A 12,562-nucleotide genomic window follows, 5' to 3' on the forward strand; every position below is an offset into this window, starting at 1 on the left:
CACCTCGTGCCCCACCTCGAACCACCCAGGTGCCCTGAGTCCCACATTTTTTTTTTGCCTTTCAAGCCAGAAAGACTTGACTGAGATGGTTGTTCTTATCTAAATGGAGGTAATTGGAGTCACTGAGTCCACACCTCATCTTTACTGAAGGAGAGTCTGAGCTGGCTTGGGTATGAGCTGCCAGTATGAGGAATTGAAGATCATGCCTAGATTTTTTTCTTAATGGATGATGGTGAAATAATTAGGAGTAAACAAGTTTGAGGCTTGAAAGTCAAGAGTTCTCTTTTGGCCTTGACATCTTGAGTTTGAGGTGCCTGTTAGACATTCATTTAGAATGGTTGAAAAGGAAAAAAACAAAAAACTAAAGTAGGACATTTGGATATCTGAATCTGGATTTTTTTTTTTTTTTAACTGATCAGGGATGGTGAGTCTTTGCCATATTATTAGCATTTTTATTTTTTATTTAGTTTAAGCAAACTGTATGCCTATGCCCAAAGCTCATTTTATGTATGTATGTATGTATGTATGTATGTATGTATGTATTTATAGTGCATGTGAGGTGGGGAGGGACAGAGAGAGACAAGCCCAAGCAGCCTCCACACTGTCAGCCCAGAGCCCAACATTGGCCTCAAACCCACAAGCCGTGAGATCCTGACCTGAGCCGAAATCAAGAGTCAGATGCTCAACCCAATGAGCCATCTAGGTGCTCCTCACTAGCATTTTTATTATTTATCTGTTTGTTTGTTTGTTTATTGATTGATTGGGAGGGAGAGTGAGAGAGGGCGCAGGTGAATGAGGGGCAGAGGGAGAGAGGGAGAGAGAGGGAGAGAGAAGCATGGCTCAAACTCACCCAATAGGGAACTCAAACTCACTAACTGTGAGATCCTGACCTGAGCCTAAGTTAGATGCTTAGCCAACTGAGCCACCCAGGTGCCCCCATTAGTGTTTTTAAAGTAAAGGACTTTGTGAGATGCCCTAGGGGAGAGACTATAGGTGAAGAGAAGCAGGCCTAGGTCAGAGGCCTTTGGCACTTACTTTTTTTTTTTTTAAGATTTTATTTATTTTTTATTTTTTTTATTTTTATTTTATTTTATTTTTTTTTAATTTTTTTTTTCAACGTTTATTTTTTTTGGGACAGAGAGAGACAGAGCATGAACGGGGGAGGGGCAGAGAGAGAGGGAGACACAGAATCAGAAACAGGCTCCAGGCTCTGAGCCATCAGCCCAGAGCCTGAGGCGGGGCTCGAACTCACGGACCGCGAGATCGTGACCTGGCTGAAGTCGGACGCTTAACCGACTGCGCCACCCAGGTGCCCCTTATTTAAAAAAAAAAAAAAATTTTTAACGTTTATTTTTGAGACAGAGAGAGACAGAGCATGAGCAGGGGAGGGGCAGAGAGAGAGGGAGACACAGAATCTGAATCAGGCTCCAGGCTCTGAGCAGTCAGCACAGAGCCCGACGCGGGGCTTGAACTCACGGACTGCGAGATCATGACCTGGGCCGAAGTCAGACGCTTAACTGACCAAGCCACCCAGGCGCCCCTTAAGATTTTATTTTTAAGTCATCTCTGCATCCAACATGGGGCTCAAACTCACAATCTCCAGATCAAAAGTCATATGCTTTACTGACTGAGCTGGCCAGGCACCCCTGGAACTTACCTTTTGACCAAAAAAAAGAATCTGTTAAAGAGACTTTGAGAAGGGGGGCGCACCTGGGCGGCTCAGTCGGTTAAGTATCCTACTCTTCGTTTTGGCTCAGGTCACAATCTCACAGTTCATGGGATCAAGCCCTGCATCAGGCTCTGCACTGACAGCACAGAGCCTGCTTGGGATTCTCTCTCTACTTCTTTCCCTGCCCCTTCCACGCATACTCTCTTTCTCTCTCCAAATAAATGAAAACACTTTAAAAAAAGAGAGAGACTGAGGAGGACGGGCCACTGGGGCAGGAAGAAAGTCCAAAGAAAGGAAGCCAAGGATGTAAAGGAGCGTGGTCAACCATGTGGAATATTACTGAGAGGTCGAGATATAAGAACAGAGAAATGACCCAGTGGGTCTTACCACATGGAGAACGTTGGTGACCTTGACAAGATCACCAGTCTCAGTCACATGGTGGGGATAGGAAGCCACAGTTGTGTGTATTTAAGAAAGAATGAGAAGGAAGTGGACACTGTAATGACTGATGATCCAGTATAGCAAGTTTAATTGGGAAAGGGAGTGGAGGATTGTGGGGCAGGGCAAGCAATGAGAGGGATTCTATTATCTTTATTATTATTTTTTTTAAGTTTATTTATTTTGAGAGAGCACAAGCAGGAGAGGGGCAGAGGGAGAGAAAGAGAGAATCCCAAGCAGGCTCTGCACTGTCAGTGCACAGCTTGACACAGGACTTGATTTCACAAACCAGGAGACCATGACCTGAGCCAAAATCTAGAGTCAGAGGCTTAATTGACTCAGCCACCCAGGTGCCCCTCTGTTATCTTTAGACTATGTTGATGAGTGTGATTCAGTAGACAGGGAACTGTTTGGTTTCTGTGGGTTTTTTTTTAAGATTTTATTTTTAAGCAATCTCTACACCCATTGTGGGGCTTGAACTCACAACTCTGAGATCAAGAAATGCATGCTCTACCAACTGAGCCAGCCAGGTGCCCTGAGCAGGAACTGTTGATGGTAGGAGTGTCTTTGGATATACCGTATTACTAGAAGTATAATTTCTGGTTTTGTGTTTTTTTTTAAGTTCTTGGTCAAAGAGTATGCGTAATATTTTTTAAAGGTTTGTTTATTTAAGAAATCTCTGCACCCCACATCAGGCTCAAAGCCATAACCCCAAGATGAAGAGTCTCACACTGCTCCAATTAAGGCAGCCAAGTGTCCCAGGGGTATGTATAATTTTGGTCATGATAAATTGCCCTCGAGATTTTGCCCCTATGTATATATCTGTCAGCAGTGTGTGTCTGTTTGCCCACACTGCTGTAAACACTGAGTTTCCACAGTTTTAAATATTTGTCAGTCTGAACAACTTGGAAGTGATGTCAATATGCTTCTAAGGACAGGCAAGAACAAGCTGTACCTTGAAGCTGCTTCTGGGTCCTTCAGCCTAGACAAGAACAGGAAACTTTGGAGTTTTAATTTTTTTGTTAATGTTTATTTATTTTTGAGAGAAAGAGAGTGCACAAGTGGGGCGGAGGGAGAGGGGGATAGAGGATCTGAAGCGGGCTCTGTGCTGAGAGCAGGAACTCTCTTTACTCCTGTATTTACTTGGTATTTTTTTCTCCACCTCCTTCTCACCAATAAGGCAGTGACCTTTGAAAGGTTCTGGCCTTGGGGCAATTTGGTCCCATTTCTGTTTGTATTATCTCTGAGAAGACATCTAAATTACTTGTCTGGGTGGGTTGCAGAAAACTTCTGTTCTATTTGGAAAGTCATTTATTCTAGAACGTTCTCTATTATTCTTTTATGGAGAATGTGAGAACAGGCCTGTGGTCACTACTGCTGGTACCTAAGAGCTTGAAGTCTGAGCCCTGGGCCCTGGGCAGCTCACCATCACCTGCAGAGAAGGGATTAATTCTCAAAATTGCCGCGTCTTGGCTGGGTTCCAAGTTCCTCACCCCAGTTTCACCATGTAGCCTGCGTGAATGACTTAAGTACACAAAAGGGTTTAATTATAGCTTCTGTGTAGCACTGGGTAGACTTAATTAGTTAATCCAGAGAAAGTAGTTTTAGCCAAGCCTTGTGTTGAGCTCTTTCAGAAGCCACTTGGGCACCTGGAGGGTGCTGTGTCTATTTCTTATTGGTGGCAGAATTTCACTCTAACCAAAGATACTTGCAGATGGGAGATTTTGTTAAAAATATGACTGCTTTGTCAGAATTTGTGATTTAAAAAAAAAATTGAAGGAAAAAATTATAAAAATAAAAATAAAAAAATTGAAAGGCAAGGAGGGAAATGAGGGTATTTATTTCAATAATAGTTTTTGTTAATTAAAACTAGAATTCTGTTTCCTTTCATTTTACTTTTTAAAAACTTAATTATGGGGGACTTTGTTCCCTCACAGATGGTATATTGTAAAAGGAAGTTCCATGTATCCATCACTCAGTCCTAATGACCACTATTTATTGTTAAATTCTACTCTATCCACCTCCTTATCTCATTTATTCTGAAGCAAATCCCAGAAATCGTATTATTTCACTTGTAAATGTTTCAGTACTCTAAAAAATAGGGAATTTAAAAATCGTGCCTTACAAAAAGCAATTTCTTAATATCAAGTATCCTGTCAGTGTTCAAATTTCCACTTGTCTCAGATGTTCTAATTGGTTTCTTTTTTTTTTTTTTTTAGTTAAAAAAGAATCAGAATCCAAATGAAGCTCACACATTGCAATTGATTAATGTCTTTTTAGTCTCTCCATTTATCTTTTTTCCCCTTTGCAATGTACTTGTTGAAGAAAACAGGTTGTTTGTAGTTTTTCCCATTCTGGACTTTGTTAACTGTACCCCATTGACAATTTAAAAAGCATACTACAGGATTCAAAGGCTCTGTTGACCAAGAACTCTGGTTATACATCTGTTCATTTTGCACTTAATGGGAAGCAGCTAAGAATAGTAAAATTCGTATGGCTTTGCTTTCTCATGGTGATGTCAGTATGCTTCTAAGGACAGGGAAGAATGGAGAACAGGACCCCCTTCACCCCCGACCACCATCTGGATCTGTCTGGCTGTGCCTGGGAATTCTACTCTAACAGGATTCATCCTTAACTGGCAATGTGGACATTTCACATGTGCCTTTTGCTCCTACACATTCGTTCTGATCTCCCTAGAATGCCTATCATTCTGTGATTCTACAGTTTGGATCCTCTTAACTTTCCTTCCCTCTTTCTTTTCCATCCCTTCCTTCCCTCTCCCTCCCTTCATTCCTTTCTTTCTTTTTCTGCTGTTTTAACTTAAGATAACTTATTGCAAAAGGAATAGAGAAATCTCAGTTATAAGAGCACAAGTAAAGGAAACCAAGACACATGAAGGAGACCATTATAAAGTGATAAATATTCCTAAAATCTTAGATGCAAAATGCTTTTGATCTTGGCTTGATCCTGAATGATATTGTTTGGTTTGATTATTATATATAAAAAAATTTAATGTTCATTTATTTGGGGGGGGGGGTGCAGAGAGGGAGGGAGACACAGAATCCAAAACAGGCTCCAGGCTCCAAGCTGTCAGCACAGAGCCCGACGCAGGGCTCCGAACTCAGGAACCGTGAGATCATGACCTGAGCTGAAGTCAGACGTTCAACTGACTGAGCCATCTAGGCGCCCCTGGTTTGATTATTGTAGTCAGATTTGGATAACCCTGTTGTGGCCTCAGATATTGGGCACTTGCGGCAGAATTTCAGTAGAAGCCAGAGAATCCATATCCTCCATAGCACCACGGGTGGAAGCAGCCGTATCTGTAGCCTCCCCAGCCACAGCCATAGCTCAGGCCTCCATATTAGCTGCCGTAGTAGCTCATCGTATCAGGGATGTTGAGTTTGGTTGGTTATTCAAGGCAAGATCCTGAGTGTGAGTTTCAGCATGTGTAGAGGGATGCTTATAGACCTGGGTCAGAGCATGTGATAAATCATGTGTATATCTTTTTGTGTCATTTTTAAATTACCTACTTGATATTCATTCGATGTCCCCTGATACAGGGTAGATCCTCTTCATTTCCATTTTTGGGTGGGGTAGAATAGTTATTTTAGAAAGAGAGAGGTTCCAGTCTCCAGAACCTACGTTGGAGTTGCTTTTTTCAAGATAGTGTTTTGTGTGTTGGACATTTCCTGAGCTGTGCCTTCCCCTCTCTCTTCTTTTGATAGTCGTTCTCTAGGCCAAGAGAGATCTTACACCCAGCATTGATGGTCTAAACATTCCCAGTGCTGGCTGCTCTGAGGAGGAGTGCACATGGCTGCTGTGGTTTCCTGGGACAGGAATTAAACTGGCACCTGACAAGACAGGAGCAAGACATGACATGACATGTCTGAGAAGACAGAAGATTAAGTTAAATCTCTTGAGCAGATCTAGGGAGCCCAAGCTGTACCTTGAAAGTGCTTCTGGATCCTTCAGCCTGGCCAGGAACAGGAAACTTCGGAGCTTAAACTTTTTTCTTAATGTTTATTTAGTTTTGAGAAAGAGCGTGAGCAGGGCAGAGTGAGGGGGGACAGAGGATCCAAAGCGGGATTTGTGCTGAGAGCCGAGAGCCGGACACGAGGATCAAACCCACAAACTGTGAGGTCATGACTGGAGCTGAAGTTGGATGCTTAACCGACTGAGCCACCCAGGTGCCCCGGGAACTTTGGAGTTTTCAAGGTGAGAGTTAAGCAGGATGCCAGGATGGTTACAGGAGCCAGAATAGACTACCTGCAGGACAAGGGGCCTATTAAAACCCACCATCAGGCTGCTTATGGGCTGTGTGTGTGTGTGTGTGTGTGTGTGTGTTTCTTTTGCGGCCAAGGTAAGGTCACCTTTTAGAGAGGAAGCCCCATGGCAACTGCTTCCTGCCCTTGTTTGTGCTCCTCAACCCCTACTCTCTGGCCCAAAGCCCTCCCCCCTCACACTCCAACTACTAGATTTAGAAACAAGAATCTTCCACCTTGTTTTTTTTTTTTTTTAATCTTCCAGCTGCATTCTGAAGAGATGAGGTAAGGAGAATGCTCTTATCTAAATTTCAGGGGATGGTGATGGGAGCAGTCTTCCTTCAGGGAGCTGGGGCAGTGAGGAGCCCTGGCTGGGAATTGCACAGGTCTGAGGAAGCCTCTGTGGCTGTGCGAATCCAGACTCAGGGCTTGGCAGGCATGTTCCTTATGAGGGAAAGCAGGAAGAACTGTAATTTATGATTCACAGCCCATAAATCTCTGAGTAAACAGAGTGGGAAGGCCCTGAGTCTGGCAAGAAACTGCTGGAGATAGATTCCCTCCCCTCTGTATGCCTCCTAGTGTGGTAAACATTAAGTACTTCTGGAACCAGATGCCCTGGGTTCAAATCCTCACTTCATTGCTGCAGCGACTTTGGGAAAGCTATGAAACCACTCTGTGCCTCAGCTTAAAAAGCTGTAAACCAGGGCTAATAATTCCTTTTAAGATTTTTGAGGATGATGGGGCACCTGGCTAGCTCATTAGGTGGAGCATGAGACTCTTGATCTCAGGGTCATGAGTTTAAGCCCCGTGTTAGGCATAGAGATGACTTTAAAAAAAATTGTTTTTATTACATTTACTTATTTTTGAGAGACAGAGTGAGAGCACGAGCAGGGGAGGGGCAGAGAGAGGAGACACAGAATCCGAAGCAGGCTCCAGGCTCTGAGCAAGCATTCAGCAGAGCCCGATGCAGGGATCAAACCCACGAACCATGAGATCATGACCTGAGCTGAAGTCGGACGCTTAACTGAGCCATCCAGGCGCCCCAAAATGCATTCTAACTAGTATAGCCTATGACAAATTCAAGTCCAAAGAAAGAGCAATAAAATTCATGATCTAATTTCTCCTCCTGGAAGTGTAAGTATACAAGTGATAGGCAAGTAGCTAGGCTATGCAAAACATTGGCATGTCACAGGAAGTTGTGGGTCTGTATTGTAGGTGAATGGAAGTAAAACAGTACTGCTACGATTCTCAGGGATCTCAGGTCAGGGTTGAGGAAGTAGGCTTGGGAATTGGAATTTTATAGCCTGAAGGTGAAACCATCATAGTAGATAAAATTGCCTGTGTTGACCACATAGAGCACTGGAGAATACCCACATTTAAAGGGCAGACATTAGAAGGCAAGATTCCTTCAGAGGCAAGGACACAGAGGAAGAAGAGTTAGAGGTTGGAGGGAAAGCCTCATAGTAAGAGATCATAGAAACAAAGAATAGAAGCCTTCAGAAGGCAGGAATGGGAAACAGTGTCAAATACAGCCAACCAGTATAGGACTTGCATATCTCAAATGAAATCTGGGGTTCCATACATCCTCTCTCTGAAATGGATTCGTTAGATAAAAATTCTCTTGATCCATCCCATTCTTGTTTTTAATAATCAAACCTAGAGTCTCTCGAAGAAACTTCCTTACCTAAGATTTTTAGAAAAAATAAAAATTGTTTATAATAAAATATAACTTCATGAGCTCCTAGGAACATCTTTTGTTGGTTTTTGCCTGCCATTTTCTTTAGCCAGTTTTTAAAAGGGCTTAATGGAAGTTCCTATCTATCCAGAATTTGAAGCAATAAAGATTTTGCTTGCTAAAAGACAGAACAGCCAGGACCGGTTTCAGTCTGTCAGTCATCTTTTGATAGGTATAAAGAGGGTGGAGCCTCTCTCTTGAAGCAATCGAAATGAAGTTCCAAAAGTATGTGAAACTTCAGGGATTTCCAAGGGTCTTTCGTTCCTTCTCAGTCTTCAGCCATCTTCTCTTGCCAGTCAAATCATGGCACAGATTGGCTTAGGGAACATCAGGCCAAGAAAAAGGTGAGGGGAAATGGCTGATTCCTCTGAGATCCACTGTGTTATCGTCGTAGGGCAATGATAACCAGGGTGGAGGCTAATCATTCCCAAGTCTAAAAACATAAATTCTTCACAAGTAACCTCTAAACTTTTATTTCAAAACTATATGTTTATAGGGGCGCCTGGGTGGCTCAGTCGGTTGCGTGTCTGACTTCGGCTCAGGTCATGATCTCACGGTCTGTGGGTTCGAGCCCCGCGTTGGGCTCTGTGCTGACAGCTCAGAGCCTGGAGCCTGCTTCCGATCCTGTGTCTCCCTGTCTCTCTGCCCCTCCCCCACTCTCACTTTGTCTCACTCTGTCTCTCAAAAATAAATAAATGTAAAAAAAAAAATTAAAAAAAAAACCAAAAAACTATATGTTTATAAGTGAGTAAGTATGGGAGTTTTTCAACTCCTATTCCTTTACAGGGATGATACATAGGAAATGAACCTGCTAAGGCTATAGGCTGTAAAGAGAAATGTCTCAACTTGGTGGATATATAGAATATAAAAAATCTAAAAAAATTTTCAATTGTAACCAGATGGTTTGCTTTGGCTAAAGAAAAGTAAACATTAGGGGCACCTGGGTGTCTCAGTCGGTTAAGCGGCCGACTTCGGCTCAGGTCATGATCTCACGGTCCGTGGGTTCGAGCCCCGCGTCGGGCTCTGTGCTGACAGCTCAGAGCCTGGAGCCTGTTTCAGATTCTGTGTCTCCCTCTCTCTGACCCTCCCCCGTTCATGCTCTGTCTCTCTCTGTCTCAAAAATAAATAAACGTTAAAAATTAAAAAAAAAAAAAAAAAGTAAACATTAAAGCGTATGGTGTCCATGTATTGAGAGCCAAATCAAGGTAGGAGAAATATATCATTATTATATGAACTTGGGTGCTCAGAGTTGACTAAGATTAGGATATCTGAGCAACTTTTACCACCACCAATCTATTTCTGAGCTGCTGGGAAAAGGAGGAGTTTGCTTGCTGAAAATGAGCAAATAACTTTGTTGGAGTCCAGGTCTTTTGGAGGCATATGTATTAAAGTCCCTCCTTCCCCCCCAAAAAATGATACAGGATCTTCACGCCCTGGACCCCATCCATCTCTGCTGGAAAGTGAGGAGTCTTAGTCACATGGAGGCAAACACCAAACTCCAGGGAATCTAGTGGTCTAGAAAGGTGCAACCGTAATTAGGCTCTGCAGCTTTGCCTAAGTTTGTAACTTAACCTGAAACTGGCAAATCCAGTCTATCAGGCCTATTCTTTTTGGAGAGTCTGCTGCTTTCTGGACCAAGGGCAGAGCTCTATGGAGATTTTATCGGTTTAGCAGAGTCTGTCTTGAATGGGGCAAACCACTCAGGGCTCTTAATGGCAAGCTATGGAAGTTGAGAGTAGCTGCTGAAACAGAAAAGGATTACATTGAAATAAATATGACTGGCTCTCAAAACTCTTGCGAGGGGCACCTGGGTGGCTCAGTCGGTTAAACATCTGATTCTTGGTTTTGGCTCAGGTCATGATCTCACGGTTCGGGAGTTTGAGCCCCACATTGGGCTCTATCTCTAACCTCATTTGTGGCAGAGAATAAAAAAGATGAGCTTACGCTACTGAACAAATTTCAGAAACAGAAAACTTTTAGGGTTGCCATTTATTGGAGGAGGCTAGAATGGAGGGAGAAACCTTTCTCCCTGGAGACTCTGGGATGGGCCTTGCTCTCTCAGCTTCTCACTCTGGGAAGCTGGGGAGGGGGCTGCTAGGAAGCTTTTGGAGTTCTGGGTTGTGAATCACAAAAACCCACAACTGAGAAATAAGTACTAATGCACTTGAGTGAACTTTGGAAATAAGAGAAGTTTTATTAAGCAGACATTGCTTGGATGATGCTGAGGAGTGAGAAAGCCGTGCTGCTTTGTGATCCGAGGTGATGTTTTCAGTATCAGAAACAGCGGTTTTCGGTTAAACTGTTAATTTTTTAAAAGCCCTGTAGTAACTCTATTAAGCTATTCTAGGAGGTCACTTGCAGCATTGTTACTCCCCCTAAATCTTCACTTCTGCTTTGTGGAGAAAGGTGCTGTGGAAAACGGGAAACAGTGCCCCCTCCTGTAAGAGTTTGTCCATTCTGAGACCACATATGAGAATTTCCTTTCTTACGTGTGTATTTCTGAGAACTTATAATAGAAGGCACATATTTATTTACATTGCACCATTTTTCTGAAGAGTCATGTAAAAAAGACTAGAATTTTGGGGGCGCCTGGGTGGCTCAGTCAGTTAGGCGGCTGACTTGGGCTCAGGTCATGATCTCAATGTTAGTGAGTTCAAGCCCCACATTGGACTGTCTGCTTTCAGCACGGAGCCTGCTTCAGACCCTCTGTCCCCTCTCTCTCTGCCCCTGCCCCATTCTCACTCTCTCTCAAAAATAAATAAACGTTAAAAAAAAAAGACTAAACTTTTAAACAACAAGCTATATAGATGTCTATTGTTTCATAACGATTTACCCAAAATTTTGCTTTAAATATGTATTATCTCATGTAGTTCCTGTGGACAGGAATTTGGGAGCTATGTAGCTGCAGTTGTGGCTTGGGGTTTCCTAAAATGTCGTCCTGCGGTCATGTGAAGGCTTGACTGTGGCTGGAGGATCCCCTTTTAAGGAGTCTCATCACATGCCTGGCAAGTTGGTGCTGCTTGTTGGCTGAAGGCCTCTGTTCTTTGCCACATGGATCTCTCTGCATGGGGCTTGTTGGGTGTCCTCACAACGTGGTAACTGACTTCCCCAGAGCATGTGATCTAAGAGGAAGCAAAGCAGAAGTCACAATGTCTTTTATGCCCTAAGCTTTTTTTTTTTTTTTTGAGAGAGAGAGAAAAAGAGAGTGCCTGTGAGTATGAGCGCAGTGCTCGAGGTAGGGGGAAGGGGCAGAGGGAGAGAGAGAGAGAGAGAGAGAGAGAGAGAGAGAGAATCTCAAGCAGACTCCATGATCTCCAAGTTCAGCACGGAGCCTAACATGGGGCTCAATCTCACCACCCTGGGATCATGACCTGAGCAAAAATCAGGAGTCAAACTGAGCCACCCAGGCACCCCTTTTACGCCCTAGTCTTACAAGTCACACACAATATCCTATTGGTAACACGGATCAGTGATGCTCAGTGTGGGAGGGGACGAACACCAAGGGGTGAATACAGGAGACAAAAGTCATTTTGGTGCCATTGTGAAGACTGGCTACCAGTGGGACCTTGTTTCAGCATCCTTGCAGACAAGGACTGTGGTTTTGGCTGACATTGGAAGTGTAATTGTTGGGCTTCCTAATAGCTAGACAGTAAACAAGCTGAGGTTCAGACCTGTGGAATAGATGCATGCCACTTGTCCAAACGCGTTCTATTCTACCTGCTTTTTTTTTTTTCCAGTCTAGTCATTGTGACTGGCTAAGGTTCACATCAAGATTCACCCACCTCCTTTGGCCCCAGAATAAATTTGGGCAACCAACAAGCGTTAATATTCTGCTTACCCATCATGTAAAGAACTCTGTTTTAATCTCTATTTGCAGTGAAAGAATTTCCTTAGCTATCTTCTCCTAGTAATTATTTCAGTGTTTAACAGCCTTCATTGTTGGGGAGGTTCTTGTTGCCCTTACTATGTTTAAGCTGTTCTTTATCTCTGTGTAGCAGTGACAAAAAGTCACAGCTTCTCTATCAGTAATCCTCCATATGCTCAGTGCCATTAAGTCACTTCTCTGGTGAAATAATTGCAGTATTAACTTTTTTTCTCATGCTGACAAAGGTGGGGATTATGTATGTGTATATACGTATATGCACACTTTTTATTAAGGAAAGTTTCAAACATAGAGACTAAAAAAGTAGACTGAAGAACTGCCATGTACCCAGCTCCCAGCTTCACCGGTTAAAATGGACTCATGGCCAGTCTGGTTCAATGTCTTCTCTACCCACTTCCTACCAAACCACCTATCTCCCAGCCACTGAATTATTTTGAAGCGAATTGTAAAAATCTCCTCATTTCATCTGGGGAAATAGGTGTTTGACTTGTAACAGAAAAAGGAAGATTTTTTTTTAAGTAATCTCTACACCCAGTGTGGGGCTTGAACTCACAACGTCGCAATCAAGGGTCATA

General features: G+C 43.2%; 1 protein-coding gene across 3 annotated transcripts in view; it reads left to right on the forward strand.

Moving 5' to 3' along the window:
• The window catches only part of S100Z (S100 calcium binding protein Z), a 47,148-nt gene that overhangs the window by 19,505 nt on the left and 15,081 nt on the right, over positions 1-12,562 (forward strand). Inside the window, exon 1 of one of the 3 annotated variants that reach the window (XM_053224148.1) lies at positions 4,589-6,322. The exons of 1 other annotated variant lie outside the window; for it this stretch is intronic. In XM_053224148.1, the coding sequence (XP_053080123.1) occupies positions 6,270-6,322 (53 nt within the window). In that variant the 5' untranslated portion in view covers positions 4,589-6,269. Of the gene's footprint in view, positions 1-4,588; positions 6,323-12,562 lie in introns of those variants that run through there. One more of the 3 variants, XM_015072091.3, reaches the window with a different exon arrangement.

Source organism: Acinonyx jubatus, chromosome A1 (genome assembly GCF_027475565.1).
Source record: "Acinonyx jubatus isolate Ajub_Pintada_27869175 chromosome A1, VMU_Ajub_asm_v1.0, whole genome shotgun sequence".
Lineage (NCBI taxonomy): Eukaryota > Metazoa > Chordata > Mammalia > Carnivora > Felidae > Acinonyx > Acinonyx jubatus.